Source organism: Strongylocentrotus purpuratus, unplaced genomic scaffold, assembly GCF_000002235.5.
Source record: "Strongylocentrotus purpuratus isolate Spur 01 unplaced genomic scaffold, Spur_5.0 spur5_scaffold_13, whole genome shotgun sequence".
NCBI classification, from domain to species: Eukaryota; Metazoa; Echinodermata; class Echinoidea; order Camarodonta; family Strongylocentrotidae; genus Strongylocentrotus; species Strongylocentrotus purpuratus.
The window spans coordinates 634438-654555 of NW_022145598.1; the positions used below are offsets into that span (position 1 = coordinate 634438).

The window sequence follows — 20118 nt, forward strand, 5'->3', positions numbered from 1 at the left end:
CTAATAACCACAAACACTGACAAAAATGACTGATTATGAGAAACAGAGAAAGAGAGAGAGAGAGAGAGAGAGAGAGAGAATTAAGCAGGGATAGAGAGAGAGACAGAGACAGAATAAGAGACAGAAAGAGAGGGGAATGGAGTCCAGAAGATTAGAATTCGCATCATCATTGCTTGATCATTACAATGTATTATACAAACATACACATTACATAGTTTACCTTCATTCTCAAGCTGCTCTTCCCTTCCTTCGAAAAGGATTATGACTCATAATCATATATGACCTTTAAAAGTGTTTATTGTTGTGCCCATAGTCAGTAAAAATGCGATTGTTGCCTTTTTCAAACAAAATAAGGTATTTGTGGAATGCAATGTAAACAGCGTCGATACAAATATTTCCGCCTGAGGAGATATGTTTTAATCAAAAAGTTTAATAATTTAAACCAAATATGACCAATTAATCATCTGGCAAATGCAATTGCATCAAAACAGCGAAAGACACAAATATACTGATCTCTTAACAGCTTGGTTGACTCTTTCCCATTGTAATTAGTGAAATCTCTTCGGGAATTATCATTTTAGCTAGCTCTAGTTTTCACGATTGTCTAAAAATGGAGCGGATAGTAGCTGTTTTTGTGATGATTTTCGTTGGATTGTCTGCGGCTGCTGAACCTGGTAAATATTTTTATTTTCATCACTTACATTTAACAGTATATTCATTTGGAGAGGCTAACCCTAATTGTAATTCGAAACATTCCATATTTACATTAATTTCATGATAGTGTAAGACTATCCCAAAGGATATGACGTCTCTGGTATGGGTACCTAGTAGGAATTTATTCCTTGAAATGCTAGAGCGCCGTATGGCAGCCGTGCTAAAGCCAGGGTAATAATCGGGAGCGCCAGGAGGGTCAAATCTGACTGACATGAGCGTTATACAAGAACCCACTATTATTATTATTATTATCGAAAACATGTTTTGATTACGTAATGCGTCATCGTCATCAGTCATGTTCGCACATTTCAAAGATGTAACCTGTCCCAAGTTCATTTTAGAAAGTCTTCACGATAGTGTTGTACATAAACCGTATTGAAAACAATTGTTACGTCACATTTGCAAAAGGTATTGGCTGATTGGTTAAGGAGTTGAAGACCTTGTCAATTATTTCGTTCAGGGCTGGCAGATTGATTAATAATCCATAGACATTTCTCAGTCGAGTGGTTGAGTTACTTGACTAGAGGTGCGAAGCCGTGGGTTCCATGCCCGACCTAACACTGTTGTCCTTAAGCGAGACAACTTTTTCTACATAGCTTCACTACAACCAGGTGTTAGTAATGTAGTTTGTTCAGTATTGCGATCGTCTTAAATAGGCGCTAGGTTGAAATTATTTCCGGGAGTGGAAAATGCATGTGAATGCATTTCATTATCCAAAAAATACCACAGTAAACGGTTCGTGGTCACAGTATTTTTGCCATATTACATATACAATGGTAATACCATTTCAATTATGACGGTACACTACATATTAAGAGCCATACTAGTACTGTCTTTAGTACTGTTTGTAGTACTACATGTAGTACCGTGGAAGTACTCTACCATGGCAATACCATGGTAGTAACATGTTTTGTAAGAGTTGTGTGCGGGTTGAATCCGATGACAAAGTAATAGTGTAAAGCGCTTACTAGAGACATCATAGATGTACTCATAGTATTGGAAATTTCTATAGCGCATATATTTTACATGCAAGGTGCCCATGGCGCGCGATTTCGGTGCTCACAGCATTCAAGAAAATCCTCCCTATCATTACCCATTTAACTTTTGGGGGGCAGTGGGAAAATTAGATAAATGCTTTGCCAAATGACGGTATGACGTAACCCATACATGATTTGTTTAGGATATTGTATATGGCAATACAACTTGATAATTATTTGAGTTGGTTGCTCGAAAACCTTGGCGATCGAGAAATATGACGTTTAAAATCACAGCGAACCATGTGATCTACAGTCCAAAGACTTATCCACCGGACTACGACTTGTATACATATAAATATATATATGAGTTTGAGTTTGAAGTTTGTTATCCAAACAAAATTCAATATAACAATCAAATGTGAATGGTTAACATTGACAGGATAAATGGGACCAGAAAATAACATTTAATGCTCATCGTGCATTAAATTACTATATATATATCAAAGGCTCTTCCCTGTATTGATGTTCCCGACTTTCCTATGGTTATTGAAACCGGACAACTAACACGATTGGAAAGACTTTCGCGAAATCGACCTGTTGCTGTTTTAGTCTTAAAGGCATGTGACGTTCATTTTTGAATATTTACGCCGAATTCATATTGTATTAACCATTTTAAAAGGAAGCAGAAAAGAGAAGGAAAAAAAATCGACGCTGTTCATTTGTTCGCATTTTGTGGAGATTCCAGACAAACTTTCTACATTGGCCAACTTCAGTAGTCTTTTCCAACACCTTTTGAAATGTGCTATACCTAACTCAAACAGGATTTGTGTAGGACATTCTATATGGCAATACAATTTGATAATTATTAGAGTTGATTTCTCGAAAACCTTGGCGATCGAGAAATATTAATGCAATTTGTTGAGGATACGCTCTAAAATAACTTCACATTGGCAAATATTTTTCGAAGTATGCACTGCATTTTATTTAAAATCAATTTGTTTTTCCTTTTTTTATCTTTAGATTGGTCTTGTGACTTTGCAGTGGATGATTGCGGAATTGAAATGTTGCAGGGTATCTGGACAAGAGTTTCGTTTAATGGAAATGGTTGGTAGTTGTTTAAGATTTTGTTGATTTTTTTCTTTTCCTTTTTTCCTGTGTACATTACACTCCCTTTGAGTATGCTTTTGTTAATCGATATCCGCAATTTGCGATAGCTCACATTTATAGAAAGAAACATTTGAACGCTAGGTCATACAAGTACAGTTTGAAAGAACCTTTTGAGATAGTTGACATAATTACAATGATAAAAAGTTGACCGAGTCTTGCTGATGAATCACTTTAAATGAACACCGCTACACACAGACATGGGCACTTCACAACAAGACACTCTAATGTGCACTGACAATTTGTCCAATTCTTTTTTAAAGCTATTTCTAGCCATATTTCTAATGTCTTGGCAATTTGAACAGCAATCCCTTTCAGGGACATCCGTTCCATGATCCCTCTACAATCGCGTCAAAGAATGAAAATGAGTTCATACAGTTATATTAACCTTCATGCCTGTATTAGAATTCAACCTTCTTTTTTTAGCCATAATAAAAGTACGTCATATGTGCTAACTGCTGTATATTATTAATTTAAAAAGGTAAAATAAACGATATAAACAAACTTCTAAGAAAACAGTTTAAGTATTAACGAAGTATTAAACCAAGACGAATTTGAATAACAAATTATACGTATATGATTGAATGTAATCACATTATTGATTGGTCGTACTGTCTCTGCCAATGTATTTCAACCGTTTATCACAAATACAGGAATGCTCGCAGCAGACGTATCTACAAGCGTTACCGGTGACATGTTTGTGTTCTCAATTCCATACAACTTCACGTCACCACATGGAAACGTGTCTTTTGATTACTTTATTGCTGGTGTTGACACGGTGTTGTTGGTCTCGGCCTGCCGAGGAGACCGCGACCCCGTGGAACAACTGCTGGTTTACCAATCAGCTCCTCTCGATGCTTCGACATTGATCCCTTATACATGTGCAAACATAATGGATGTACAGGTGTGTAGTTTTATAAGTTATTATTTTATCATGTTTATATGACAAGGAGTTTAGGTGCTAAATATTCCCTATTAACGGCAGCGACGTGTACAGAATAATACAACAATTATAGGCAAATGAGAGGCGGGGGCGGGGAAGGGGCTATATTTCACAATCATGTCATAATGGGGAGCGAGATACCGGATTATAATGCCTAAGGTAGTATATTTTGATGACTAAATTATTGCCTATTCTTTATTGTAATCAAGTGTCATCTCTTTTGAAACACTCGGAAGTTGATATTCAAGCAAGTCGAGAAGTTAGTATATGACAATGAATATAACCAATGAATATGACCATAGAATATATATACGAGTTCCCTGAACCATGTCAACAATGGTCGAAGGTCATTGGCTTTATCGAAACTGTCTGACCTACTTCTACAATTCTGTACCCCTACGTTGTAACCTGTATAGGGCGGAACATACAGGACAACCAATACCCTTTACTTTTGCGAGACATTAATCTCAAATTGCCACTCTCGACCCTGGTGTAGTTGAGGGAATATTAGTCACTATGAACATGACAGACAAAGAAAGAGGACAAAATATACAGTTCCTCATTCTACCCTCAACAATTGCTGTGGTAGACAAATGAACATCCCTTCACTGCTATTACGTCAAAATGTGTAGAACAGGTGAATATGCATGTGACATTTTTACATAGTAGCAGTGAAGTTGAGGGGATAGTGCCAGGACGCTTTCTAGGCGTCTTTCGAGTTTCCCACGGATTGTTCCGAGAGATATATTTCTGACCTGATCTAATAATGAAGCAATTCACCAAACATTAATTAATACTTGAAAACTCATTCGTTTCAATATTTATAATCTCAGGAGCAGTGTAAAGGTTGATAACAGGATTTAAAGTATCCACCATATTGTTAAATTATAGAAATGTATTATATCCTTTAGCCAATACGATTTCCATTATATCATGTACTGTGTGATTGATTTTTGCAGATAATTTTCAACGCTACAAGGCTTGATGTACCACCATTAATCAGGTTAGATAACATCCAGATATATGAAACGCCTTACGTAGGTAAGTTGTCAACGTACATGGATAAATTTCAGTACTCTAGAACATTATGTTGCTTTTGTATTGAAATGTTGTCTTTTTCGACCTTATCATACGGTAATCATTAACATACAACGGATCCGGGATAACTCGGCCTTAAGCCTCTATCTCACCTACATTTTGAAAGAGAGGCTGAGTCAGCCCGGGATTTTAGAATGATTGCGTTTTTTCCTCTTTTTTTTGTGTATATCAGTTTCACTTGATAGGAATGTGCCAAATAAGTAGTAATTAGGTAATATTGTTTTCAAGTGGTAAAATTCTATGAAAACATGGAATTAAGGGCTGTGTAATTTTAAATCGGTAACACCTGAAAGATTGTCTAATTGCCCGACTTTGATTATCATATCCTTATTTGTCATGGGTATTTCATGTACCACACATTTCATATTATTATATTCACAGAGGTCCCAACAACACTTGGCACGATGCCTCCTACTACAGTCGAAGGTGTGTACAAATACTAGTATTTTGATTTTAGAATCGATGTTAATATGATGAATAGTAGGAGTAGTAGCTGCATCAGTTAGAGTGGTAGTAGTAGTAGTAGTAGTAGTAGTAGTAGTAGTAGTAGTAGTAGTAGTAGTGGTGGTAGTAAAAGTAGTAGTAAAGAAGCAGAACTGGTAGTTGTAGTATTTGAAGTAGTAGTAGTAAAAGTGGTATTAGTAGCAGTAGTAGTAGTAGTACTAGTAGTAGTAGTAGTAGTAGTAGTAGTAGTAGCAGCAGTAGTCGTATTCGTAGTAGTAGTAGTAGTAGTAGTAGTAGTAGTAGTAGTAGTAGTAGTAGTAGTAGTAGTAGTTGTAGTAGTAGCATTAGTAGAAGTAGTAATAGAAGTAGTAGTAGTAGAAGTAGTAGTAGTAGTAGTAGTAGTAGTAGTAGCATTAGTAGAAGTAGTAGTTGTAGTAGTAGTAGTAGTAAGTAAATCTTGTTGAGATTTACATGAAAACTTGCAGTGAAAAGGTATTTATTGAAAGAAGATCTCTGAGCAAGATAATGAGGTATACATTCTGTTCTTTCTACCATCAGTAGCGCAAACATCAATGTCTACAGATGGTACAATTACCACAAGGCCTACTAGAGACCCACCCACTCCGGCTGTAGGAGGTAAGTCTATTTCAACCAAGTTTCAGATAAGAAAGTCTTAAAGCTAGGGCAGATCAGGGGAATAAACATTAGAATATAGTAATAATAACAATGATAATAAAAAATAATAATCATATCATAATAATATAAATAATAATATTAATAAATAATAACTTACAGTCTGTCTTGTTTATTTCACCATTTGCTCTCATAAAATTTGGGTAATCATAACCATAGCTTTTAGTTTTTAAAAATCGTGTTCTAGTGGATAAGTAACTTTTGAAATGGTGCTTGGCCGAAATTCTTCTCAGGGAGTTGTGTTTGTAAACTCTTATATGTACGAATTTTGCAAAATGATCCAACGACCAGAGTAATAACAATGATAAGGTAAAGCGCTTGAAATCCTAGTATTAAGTGTTAAATAAACGTGAATATTATTTAATATTAATTACAGATGTTTCAAATGGTAAGGACAAACCATGGCTGGTTCCTGTAATAGCTACAATTGCTGTCTTGTTAATCATCACTCTGCTTGTTGTTATAGTGGTTTTCGCCTATCGAAGGAGGTAAGATGAAACCGTATCTAAAACAATTATATTTAGGATAAAAGTAATCTTCCTACCTATCAGCTACTCGAGGGTGACAACAACTGAGGATAACCATAGAGTAACAAGGATGTAGTTCAACGAAACCGCCACAATAAGTTCACTGACATCAGTTGAGACGTGTCTTAAATTATAACCCGCGCTTCATTTGGATGTCGGTGAACTTGTACCAATGACAGTTTCGTGAAACGCTTTCCAGAACAATATCTTTCCCACTCAATTTTGATTTCTGTTCAATTTTTGGTTAATAAAGCACAATCGAAAAATCAACTCAAGGGCACGTTCAAAACACTCATGTATTTCACACCTGAATCATGTTCGAATTACGTACTAAGTCACTGTAAAATTCACACATTTTGACCAATAGGTGAGGAATAAGGTAAAATGAAATCGTCTAGTTCAAACCACCCACCAAAAGGCTTAATTCGCGTAAGTCTATACAAACGTGTCGCAACAAACCTACAGCATGTTTAACACGTTCTTTTATGCCAGCTTTTGGCTCATTTCAAAAGCTGGAATCTTCTTCTTATCGAGTCACTACACCGCTGGAAGGGACTTGTGTAGTGACTCGATAAGAAGAAGATGCCAGCTTTTGAAATGAGCCAACATGAAATGAGATGTTACATAAATCAGAAATGACTTCTGTCTGCTATACCTTAGTGTATTTTAATTGTCACGATTGATCAATATTGTCTTCAGGTAGTATCACTTTTGGGGGAGAGAAGTACAAGATGGGAAGGATTCTCAAATAAGGGCAACACTTGTTTTCTGTTAACATTTTAACACGATCGCATCTAGAGTCGAACAATCAATCTAAGGCAAGCTCAATAGCTATGCTCGTCATCTATTGAAATTTGCGAAATGGTTTCTTTGGGAATTGCAAAAGGGTCTTTATATTAACCTTCAGTTGATATTTTGAAAATAGAGGCAATTGTGTTATGTTTAATGATGTAACTGTATCTAAAATTGAACAACGTCGCCTAATAGTATAATTGTTAAGAGACAGTTGTATTAGGCGCTATATCAAAATTAAATATTGTTATTATTATTATTATTAGCAAACATATAAGAAGACTGACGTAGAATTAGGAGCAGAAGTAGAAGGTCAAGGACGCGAAGACATAGAAACTAAAAGTATAATTATAAACTAAACAAATTGTAATCCTGTGTAGACGACAGAAGTTTCATGTTATGTCTAGTGGAACTACATGCAAGGCTGTATTATAAGAACGAATGGTGGAGGGTCTACGGTACATAGGTATAACGAATTAGACATATAAAACAGTAGCAATTAAACCATCCGTATACGTTTCTTATTCTTTAAAACAATGAAGTGGTGTCTTTGGCGTCCGCATCACTGCTACAGATTAAAATAATACAGGTGTAGTGGAATAGTGGTTCATAGTTCGCATTACTCGCAAACTCGCTGTCTATCGGTTGAATGTTCCAATCCCAGCCTGGCACTAACGACCTTTGGCAAAACATTAATGCACGTTTGCCTTCCGCCACCAATTTGAAGGTGTAAACGGATTCCAGATAATTATGTTACAGTAATTTTGTTAAACCTGGCCGCTCGATTATCACCAAAATATTGTGTTAAAGTCTATCAGGTGGTTATCTCATCAAATCAGCTCTTAATTAACATAAGAACAAGGGGACTATGGGGTGCAAGTAGTTACCAGTAGTGAAGTCCCACTTTAAAAAAAGTGTAGTAGAATAACGGCAAGCAAAAATAAATGTATACACAAGGAAAGAAGTGAAAGAGGGGGGAAATGGCATATTTCAAGACGTTCTTACCCTTCCACATCCCCCCATCCCCATGTCAAAGGGGTTAACGTCGGGAGACTTTTATTCCTATAATCCTGCAAACTCTGAATTAAAAGATGGCTCTACAACCAGTTTGACCTATAGTGTATTCTTCTTTTACCATATTTACATATTTCTGCAAACAAAGGAAACCCAACGAAACCAAGAAGCCAAAACCAGATATCGAATATTACGCGGATTTACGAAACCACCAAGAAACCGACAAACTAGGGAACGGGGATGATGGGACAGTCAACGGGAATGTGAATGCCACCACGCCATCTACATCTGCTGCTGATGCTTTCAAGGTTCAGGGCGGGAGCAACGTCATGAGCGCCGATCTTGTTGGGAACCCTGTCTATGAGAGCGGGGACGCGACGCCACGAGGAGAAGAGGGTGGTGCAAGCGAGTCACTCATAAAAAACCAACTCTACGAAGGGTCGGGCAATGATCAGGAGGAGAGTAACGAAGAGGATGGGGATGGACCAGGTGATATTCGCTTTCAGCAAGTCAGGGGTAATGCATTGTATGCAGTTGTCAAAAACTGAGACTAGTGGCGTAGCGTAACTTCACCATGCTCTTGGATGGAGCACTGAATAATTGGGGGGGGGGGGGGGTGATTGGTCTTACTAGCTCGGGAAAACGAAATGCGAAACTGTGCAGGTATACTAATAGTGGCTATAAACCTAACTGTATTTCGCGGTGTAGTTTAAAGTTCGTATCCAAATTCCTAGTCAGCGAAAAACCCGTGATTTATAAAATACTTGTAATATAATACTTTGGAAGTATACCTAAATGATAAATATACCAATAAGGCTGCGGATACTTAGTAAGTATAAATATCCTATGAAATGTAAGCAGCCTTGTCGGACTGGTGCCACAGGGTAATCCCCCGCTATGACATTGTTTTGTATATATATATATATATATATATATGTCAGAGTATGTCGAGCATTTGACTCAGCAGCTCCCGATTGTGGAACAGTTTCCCTAACACACGTATGGACTGTAAATAAGTATATAATTTCTAGGCCAGTCTGAAAACTTATCCAATGGCCAACTTTAACTAATATCATCTTTGTTTACCATGGATAATGTAATGTAAGCATACTTTTGTCTAAGTGTAGTGTATATGTAGCTCATTTTAAGCGCCTTAAGGACCCTCTGGGTGGATATGTTGCGCATTATAAAGTCTTTATAACTGATAGTATAACCTTGTTATGTATTGGTTTTATAAGCTTATTATGTTTATTGTTATTTTTTTTAAAATGTATACAAGTCTGCCTTCTCCTTTGTTATTTCCTCTGTCATAAATATAATCTGAACAATTAAATTGAATGTTGGTATTTGCGTTTCAATCATATCTACTGCTGCGACCTTTTAATGTTCACTCTCAATTCATAATGTTTAGATGAACTGTAATAAACAACGTAAGATTTGTATTTCCTTTTAAGTATACACCACTTTTAGTTTCGAAAAGAAGAACTGCACTATTGTTGGTTCATGTTATAGTGTAAATAATGAACTACGAACTTTCTATATTGTCTTTGTTTGTGAGGTGTAATTGTACACGCGTGTGCGTGTGTGTATGTTGATTCATAGGTCCATGGTTGATTTATGTATACCGAAGGAGTTATGCCACATATGTGGTGTGTTACTACAGACATAGAAATAGTTACATGTTTTGTAAGTTTGTAAGTGTGCCGTGTGCAGATACGTTATTATCATTCGAATCGGGAAAACAGTTAAATACATGATATATAAATGTTTATAAGGTAAACGCATACAAACAAATTGTTTGTATTTTTAAAATATGATATTATGTGTATAAAGTACCTGCATGTTCGAGAATGATGTTTGTATTTTAACTACACATTAAAAATAGCTCAATAATATTGGAAATGGTCAAACGATTTACAATTCGAAAACTCTTTTATGCCTTCAAATACCATTTTGAATTTCATTCAACATATTCAAGTAAATTAATTAAAAGACAGATATGATGTAAATTAACATGTTTTACTCATTATTTACTCCTGTCTCCTTAAGATCATTACGTCAAATATTATGACAATACAAGTATACCATTCATCAAACGGAAGCTTAAGATTGTTTAACCTGGCAAGGATTGCTTGATAAATCAAACAAATTATATGACAAAAGACTTCAGTGGATATCATGATCTAAGAACCTCTGCTTGATATTAAGTGGCCTTTAAATGAGGAAGTCGTTCTTACATGCTATAACACAATGCAATACTGTTACCTCCTTCGAAATGAAACACCAAATTCAAGGTCTAAATAATTGGACCTGAACATCTATTTACAGTCCGTCAAGGTATCGAACTTCAACAGGTATTGAGAAGCATGGTAAGGCAAATGATTGCGTAGGAAAGAAAGAAAACATTAGTTGTGTTGACATTTCTTTTCGTACGTCAACACGTTATCACGAAGGCATCACCATCTTCTGAATCAATGCTGCTTTTCCTCACGTTCATATGAGAGCAAGTTGTGAACTTGTTAGAGAGAAATTATGGGTTTTCTGTGTGGCTGTTTGATATGTAGGTTCATTGGGGGGGGGGGGGGTGGTTGGCGATAGGTCACTTGAATGAACCCATGAACACTGGGAAGTAGAATCTTTTACCTCAAATTTGTGTTATGCTTACTATTTATTATTACACTGGTATAATTTGCATTTTTTAATTGGTCAAAAAAACAATGACCAAAGACATACATAAAATCTCGCAAGATGTAAAAAACAGGTAAGAGAGAGAGAGAGAGAGAGAGTGAGACAGACACATAACGGAAAGAGAGAGAAACTGGGGAGGGTGGAAAGGGGGAGAGAGAGAGGGAGAGAGGGGGAGAGAGAGAGAAAGAGGGAGAGAGAGAGAGGGTGGAGTGGGAGAGAGGGTGGTTGAAGGAAAAGAGTGAATGAGAGAGTTTCGCAGATAATAGAAATTTGACAAGGACAGAGAACATACCCCTGTACATGGTTATTTTTATTCTCTCAATAATATTGTTTAACAGTCTAACACTTAACACGTGAAATGCGTCTTTACACGTCCAGCTATATGTAGAGGAAAAGATCACATGTCCAACACTTAACCTTTCATAAAAGTACATTCGTTTAAATGTAGACCTGGCAATGGGAAGTTTAATATGTTTTTTCATCAAAATGAAGACAGGTTTCGATATCGCATGTCAATAAACACAACCCCTTTCCACTTGGTTGAATGCCACAGATTACGAGCTATTTAAGTAAATATCACAACCATTCGTGGAGTTAATGCGATGTCACGCACTGTGGAAAAAAACCATCAAACAGGAACAGACATAAGAAGGACGGAAATACAGCAATCAAGTGTTTCCTTTTAGATATACGCCGTCGCAAATAATTTCACTATTACAAATCCAGCCGGACATGATTATGAAGGCGAATTCACAATATGCTCTGCTGTACAGCTAAGATCTATGCACTTTTATGTCCGTCGTTATTTATCATCTGAGTACACAGAACAATCCAGCATGGAACTTTATGAACGGATGGCTATCTTCGCGATAATCTGCACAGGACTCTGTTCAGCTGTTGATCCAGGTAAATTAACTCACTGATTAGATACACTCGATTGCTGCTCAGGCATATTTTTTTTGTTAACCTTTATCATTCTCTTTCAATGAAACCGATGAATATATATTTCTTTTTCCCATTCAATGTTTGTGGTACATTAATCATTTAATCACAAATGCATTCTAATAAGGAAATATAGTAAACATGTTCCTGTCACCTGTTCACTCTTCCACTCTTGTTATACCAAAATAGTAAATACAATTACAGTTTGTTTCAATCTAGATAACAATATTGTTACAGTTGACTGAGATATTCACTATAGATTAGCAGCCTAGATAGAAAGCCCACGAGGCCCACCACATCGGTCTCCTGAATCCTTTAAAAAGTTGCTATAACCGCACAAGCCATCTCTCAAACTGTCTGACTCGTATAAAAATCAGATATAATTTTCAGAAATGCACGGAAGAGCGACATTGTCATTTCTGTGGGTCGTCGGTCTCGTGGGCCACCGGGTTCATGAACCGCCATGAGCTAACCTTCAAATGGCTGTGACTGTAGTTATGTGGCCTGAAATGCCCGACATGAACGAGGGCTTTTAATAGTTAATAATACTTTTCCAATATTTGTTTTAGCGTGAGGTAATGCGTACATGTATATTTTGCCTATCACAATATTCTAACTTTGCTTTATATTAATAGATTGGTCATGTGACTTTGCAAATGGCACATGTGGAATCATTAAGGTGAAAGGGAGCTGGACAATCGACAACGGTACGTGGTAAACTTTTAACTGAAACGTATTTGCCTCTTCCTGAAACACATGTGTTGACTAGTCAGCCTTTGACTGTTTACAAACGAGTAACATGAGAAACCAAATTCATAATATATCCATTGAATTTACTTGTTTGAATTATTATATCCCTTTTACCATTGCAAACAAATCTCAGAAATAAGACCATTGGCTTAGCGTGACGTACAAAAAACAGCTGTGTCTATAAAAATGAAGTGGCAGCACTTTCCTGCGAGAGGTCCTATGTTCTTTCGGTGCTCTGTGTTTACATCCTTTGGAAAGGTGTTTTGCACATATTTGTCCTTCTTTGCCAAGGTATGAATACAATGCTGTGTAAATAAACATTACAGAGCCCACACTAAAAGATATTATACAAAGTTACCTTGTATAACTATAGGACCAAATTGTTATTCTTGTGTACATTTGCGCGGTAGTAAAGCCAATGAGTTTTAAGAGCTGGAGTCATGTCTAGCTCATTCCATTTGTACCATATTCGATGCTTCTAGGAGAAAATATGTCAGGCATGTTCTAATGCCGTTTCACATATACACTCCGGGGAATTTGGGAATTGTGTTGCTGGTGTGCGGCCGGCTTCCGTACAGTTCCTACGGGCGTCGGGACAACTTTTACAGCCGTACGGGCTCCGTGGTGCTGAGTTGACTGCTTTCAATTCTGCTGGCGTTTTCCTCTGACCGTTAGGCTGTAGAAGGCCCATAAAGGGCCCGTGGGGCACCGTATGGGACCCATGCGGGCTCCGGATGGTGCCCCAATGGCCCCCTTCAAGAGTTTTGTTTGTAAATACCCAATTTAAAAACGCAGCTTTAAATGCAGGAGGCGCGGATGTCAGAGAACAAAGTTCACTGCACCGTAGAAATGAAAATCAGAAGGGTCCCGTGCGGTCTCTGAAACCCACGGCTCGCCGCCGGGTAGGAAAAATCGTACGGGGCCCGGTGTATATGTGACATAGGCATTACCTGGAGCTTCCTTGTAGGTACGTAGACAAAAGAGTCCTGCCTAGCTGCAAACTAACATGCCACTTCCAAAGGAAAATATGCTTTTGTAAGCTTTTGTCCAGCTCTTAAAACTTCTTGGTAAAACAAAAATAATAATAAGTATTGTATTTTCCTATCGAAAGGATACAGGGGACCTATTGCAATTTCAACTTGTTTTCTTCAAACTATATACAGGGGCTCTAATGGCAAACACGTCTGCACGTAGTCCAGGTGACATGTTAACATTCTCCATCCCACACACTTTCACATCACCGCGAGGAAATGTATCTTTTGGATACTTATTAGCGGGGGTTGATTCATCCATATCGGTCAAGGTTTGCAGGGAAGCAAGTGAACCTGCATTTACAGTTGTTGGTATGGGAAGTCCGATGCCAGTTACTGAAGTCGTTCCTTACTCATGTGCAAGCACAATGGATGTTGAGGTTTGTCATCAAGGAATTATGTTCTACTTTTAAAAAAAATATTTGCATGTCTCATGTATGCTAACAAAAGACAGATTTCATGTTTGTATATATTATTTCCATTAGAACGGCCTAAATAAATACAAGACATGTACAGCACCACACTGATTAATATTTACATTGCACGAAATACATGTATTGATACCTTGTTTTCATGGGCGTCGTGGATCAGTTTCGTATCTGTTTTAAAACGAGTTGAGAATTATCAGGCTTTAAAAAAAGCTAACCTGGATTTTATATAATAGTATATATGCATGTGTAATTGATGTCTCTTTTGAATTCAATTAAAAATCCGTTTGGGAAATTTGAATATTTCTGTTCTCCTTTGTTTCTTTCTTTCTTTATTATTGCAGATAACATTCATTGCCAAGAGGGGAGGTGTACCTCCTTTAATCAAAGTAAACCTGATTCAAATATATGAAATACCATACATAGGTAAGAAGTTAAAAAGGACATTACCCTAGAAGTAGGTGCTCGTAATGCCATAAAGTTCGACCTACAAATTTAAACTAAATCTGTATGAATCTAAAAAGAACAGCTTCATTAATAACATTAAATAAAAAAAAACAATCAAGTGCATTCTATATAGATTTAGCACTAAGACGATAGCAAGTGCTTGCAAGAAATCAACTCAAGTGCGATGTCAATATTCTTTTGTATTGTCGTTTGGAACCCTTTTCAAATTACGTATTATATCAATGTCATGTGCGGATAACCATGTAAAAATGTGACGCCTAGGCACTCTCCACGACCCTCCTGTGATCGATTGTCAAAACAAATTGCAATTATATCAGATATAAAAGTCTCAACGAACAACATTTTCCGGATTTAGGTTCTAAATAATGATAACAATGCTAACAATAATAATTTTAAATTACACATTGTTTTACTATAAATATCAAAAACCAAATCGGCTTTACGTTGTAGACAATCGGAATACTGGTCTGACGTCGCTACGATTGTGAGGCAATTTACCTATTCTACCTCTAAGGAATCATTAAAATCCCTTGAAATTCGTATTTTATTAATCAGATCCTCGGTCATTATGATTTTACAAGTTCGAATATTCATATGAGATGCTACTGCATATTATTCAAAAACCGGATCATAATGGTGAACGGTCGGCTTAAGGCTAATGAAATTGTCTCAAGTTCATTTCTTGAAAGTCATTGCGATCTCATTTAATGTACTCTCTTTCAAAATACATAGTTCAATCTGTAACAACTTCATCATCATCAACTAAGTCATTCACACCAAACTCCTTTTCCGAAACAAACGCCCCTTCTAGCGCTAGAGGCAAATCAACCAAATCCTTTCCAGTTAATTTTTGTTTTCATTTTTACAATTTATCTAACATCTGATATTTTACTAGATTCTTTCATATATCACCTCCACTTTTGTGTAGTACTTTGCACGGGTATATCTGAGCGATAGTATGCTATTATTTCCTTGTATTTATATCACATAGAAAGGTGTATGTATGATCTCTGTTCATGAAGGAATGATAATGAGAAATATGAAAACAACCTCAACTGAAACTGAAGATATTCTTCTTAGCATAACTTCGTTATGAATATAGTCCCATTGGTGCAGGTTAAATGATCAGGTTGAAGTAAAAGCTAATCCGAAGCTAGCATCATAATAACGCAGGAATGAAACAGTATTGAAACAGTATAAAGACCTATTAATTACAAGAGGACTGTGTCTCGAGTGTGCATCATATTGAACATTAACACCTAATTAAATATCTAACGTATCTAGATCATAGATTGTGTGGCTGGATTTAGGCTAATAAAATGGTCTCAGGTGCATTTCTTGATAAGTCATTGCCATCAAATAATGTACTGCCTTTTCGAAATACATAGTTCCATCTGTAACCACACCATCATCAACTGAATCATTCACAAGTAACTCCTCTTCCGAAACAAACGACCCTTCTCGCGCGACAGGCAAATCCACCATTTACATAGAAGGTAAATTTCATCTCCATTATTACAATGTATGTAACATCTCATATTTCACTAGATTCCTTCATATATCACCATTATTTTGTTTTCATACACCGTGGGTATATCTTACTAATCTGTATGATTTTCTCACTGTCTTTTCATATCATATTATTCATGCTACTATTTCCTTGTATTCTTATCCTACAGTAGGGTGTACGATTTCATTTCATGAAAGAATGATGATGGAAAATATGAAAACAAACTCAACTGAAACAATGTGTATCATATAAATCTGTTTTGAAGAGAATGTGTAAAAGAAAACCACAATGGCCATTTTTGCTACAGGTTAAATGTATACCTACCAGGCTGAAACATTCATAACAAAGGGGCAATGTAACGGTGTAATGCATCAGATTATCGTTTTATCAAATGAAATTATTAGTCTTCTGTACTTTTTTGTCAGTATGAATACCTATTATTGACCAGGAGGACTGTGTCTCGAGTTTAAATGTAGTTGACCAGTTACACCTACCTTAATGTCGTACTTCTCTAGAAAATGAGATCAAACAAATGAAATCTAAAAGAACATATCTGGATAATATTAGAGTGAAAATAAAATGTTCTTTTGAACCAGTAAATTCTTTAGCTATTATTGTATATTCTTCAAGTTTCTGAGGTTTATTGCAACATGTTCCCACATACTCCTGTTCTCTGCCATTCGTCCTAAACAAGTCGACTTGCCGAATTAAAACAACTCGTCAGCTCATCCCCTCGTCCTAATTAACTCGGGTTACAGGATTAAAACAAGTCGTCATCTTATTTGTGTACGAAACAAGTCGACTTGCCGAGTTCAAACTACTGGTCTTCTCGTCCTTCACCTTGTCTCCTCATCTTAGTCCTCTTATTTCGTAATCTCGTCGGCACTTTTAAGCTACCTTAGATATAATCAAATCCGTATGAACTAAAATCTGTTTGTATTGCAGCTTCGTCAACTCCATCACCGGTTAGGAGCATGTCGTGGATTATCCCTGTAACGTCTGCTCTTGTTGTCTTCTTCGTTGTCATTCTGGTTGTTCTAATTGTGCTGTATTGCTATCGGCGAAGGTATGATCACGTATAAATAGATATACTGATGGTTATTGTCACAGAAGGTCATAGCACCTTGCATGTAATATAAATCGTAAATTTCAATTAGTTTGAGGCGTATTTTTGAGTTTTGGACATTTGGTTGAGAATATACAAACGCAATGTAAACATTTTTAATCGAAAAATAATCGAACATGTAAATATTATCTTAAAATTTAAATTCGAAAATAATGGACGAGACAATATTTATATGCACCTCTAACTGTGAAGCAACAAAAAACCCTTTAAATTGTTTGAAGAAACTTTTAAGATGGTATCTGAATTACATGCTTGAATTCATAAGCAGTACTTAAATATAGTTAGCCGAATCGTAATAGTGACGACAATAGTAATGAGAAGGATAAAGATTGTTCTTATACCGATGCGGATAACATGATGTAATAAAAACATATTTCTTATTTATATTTCATCTTCCATTTTTGCCTGTTGTTTTTCAATTCAGGAACCAAGCAACCAAACCAGAAGAGAAGGTGGTCCCACGAAAAGGAGCTTCGAAATCTCTTGCAGGCGATTCTGAAGTTCAATATTCATACCCGAAGCTACCTGCAGACTCGGAGTGCTACTCTGAAATTAGTAACGGCCAACAGCCCCTAAAGGTTGTTACCATAGGTGGTAATGGAAAAACCAAAAGGAACGTTGGTCTACACGACAATCAAGGCCCTAATTTGTCGGCGGCTGCTGGTTTCAAGGTAAATAACTCGAACAGTGCCGTGTGTTCTAATCTTGTCAAGAACTCAGTATACGAAGGCCGCGATCTGATTCCTACACGAGGCACAGGTGATGCCATCGATTCTGTCATCAGCAGTCCTCTGTATGAGGAAGCTCTCGACAATCAATCACAGTCGGCGCCACCAGATGATCTGATAGACAATCCTTTATATGGAGGCAAGATGGACGAACCCGATGGACAGGTGCACAATGGGCTCCCAGGACCACCACCTACAGGTGACCTTATAGATAATCCTTTGTATGGAGGACAGAATGAAAGACCTACTGGGCAGGGATTTAGCACTCGATCAGAAGCTGATACACCAGATGATCTTGTAGACAATCCTTTGTATGGAGATCAGAGCGGCAATCTTGGTGATGACGGATTTAGTACTCAACAGGGATCAGCAGCCACAGACGAGCTCATAGACAATCCGTTGTATGGAGGCCAAAGTGGCAAACCCGATGGACAGGAGTCCAGTGAGCTACCCGGATTCCCGCCTAATGATGACCTTATAGATAATCCCCTGTACGGAGATGGATGTGACGGACCCGTGGGGCAGGCACTCAACAATCAAACAGAATCGGTGCCAACGGATGAACTTATAGACAATCCTTTGTATGGAGACCAGAGTGGCAAGCTTGGTGATGACGGATTTAGTACTCAACAAGGATCAGCAGCCACAGATGAGCTCATAGACAATCCGTTGTATGAAGGCCAAAGTGGTAAACCCGATGGACAGGCGTCCAGTGAGCTACCCGGATTCCCACCTTCTAATAATGACCTCATAGATAATCCTCTGTACGGAGATGGATGTGACAGACCTGTGGGGCAGGGACTCAACAATCAAACAGAATCGGTGCCAACGGATGAACTTATAGACAATCCCTTGTATGGAGGCCAAAGTGGGAAATTCCATGGATATTGATTCAACCGACATCTATGATGGGTGTCAACAGGTCTCGTACAAAATCCGCTCCTGGCGTCTCCTTGATTCTACTGGGATCGGTCCGAAAGAGTTCAATGGGGACTAGGATTCAAGGGAGCACCGAGTTCGGTGCCATCACCTAACCTCAAACCTTAGGCAACCAACTGCATATACGGACTGATACCCCACTTTGTAAGGATTGAGACGGAACCACATCCATTGCTCTAATAAAAAGGTGGAGCATATAAGGACGTCAATTATCATATTTAGACAGTAGACAGCATTAATCAAAGTCAAGCATGGACAACAGCAAAATGTTTTAAATATTTTGCATTTTGCTAAGATCTTTCTTTCTTGTTCCTTTTTGTTTTGTTTTGTTACACTATTACTTTGAGACTCTTCGGCTTTTACCGTCTATACTATTCATTATTTGTGATCATAACTTTCTAGCGTGTTTTTTGTCAATGTTGTACATGTCTATATATATATATTTTGCACAATGATTTAGAACGCTATTGATAATTTGTTATACGGATGTTAAACTTTAATCTGTGCGTCCGTTGTACATATTTAGATTAGGTCATTTAAGAAATATATGTATATACACATACAGATTCCCTGTGGATAATTAATAGTTTTGAAAGAGACAAAGTACATTGTAAGTAATTGCAACAACAAAAACAAAATCTATTTTTATCCTGGTCTCTACTTCTCCTGGGATTGTACATAAGCTTACAATTATATATATATGTGTGTATGTTTTGTTTAACTTAGTATGTATATCATGTTAATCGTTAATGTATGTTTCTTTGTAAAAATTTTGATTGCCTTTTATACGCACGGCCATGCTGAAGAACAGCCATTGGCTGAAGTATGCCACCGTGCTAAAATAAAATAAACAAACAAACAAACAAACAAACTATGCACTCATACATTCATGCGCAATTATGTCTATGTACATACTTCTTTCATTGCATATCGTAACTGATAGCGATTATTTATGATTATGCGCATTGATTCATGAAATATGCTAATTGTAGGCGGTAAATAAAATACAGTTAAAGGGAAACAGTAATTCATATTCTTCCTACGTTTGATGTCTTTTTTTAAGTATGGGGAAAATTGATTTGTCCGGATTTATGTTTCCTGAGAAAGTCACATATTAAAGCTTGCATCTAAAAGTATTCAAC

At 37.0% G+C, this 20118-nt stretch overlaps 2 protein-coding genes across 2 annotated transcripts; both read left to right on the plus strand.

The window, feature by feature from the left end:
• Positions 1–504: 504 nt before the first annotated feature.
• Positions 505–8975, plus strand: LOC105442083. The gene is made up of 8 exons (XM_011673891.2): positions 505–674; positions 2712–2795; positions 3509–3759; positions 4758–4839; positions 5278–5322; positions 5899–5976; positions 6410–6521; positions 8515–8975. Exons 1-8 carry the CDS (start codon positions 611–613, stop codon positions 8912–8914), a joined length of 1116 nt encoding a protein of 371 aa, XP_011672193.2. The 5' UTR covers positions 505–610; the 3' UTR covers positions 8915–8975.
• Positions 8976–16914: 7939 nt separating this feature from the next.
• LOC105442088 lies at positions 16915–19848 on the plus strand. Its single transcript, XM_030982669.1, has 2 exons — positions 16915–17249; positions 17734–19848. Exons 1-2 carry the CDS (start codon positions 17158–17160, stop codon positions 18926–18928), a joined length of 1287 nt encoding a protein of 428 aa, XP_030838529.1. The 5' UTR covers positions 16915–17157; the 3' UTR covers positions 18929–19848.
• Positions 19849–20118: the final 270 nt, after the last annotated feature.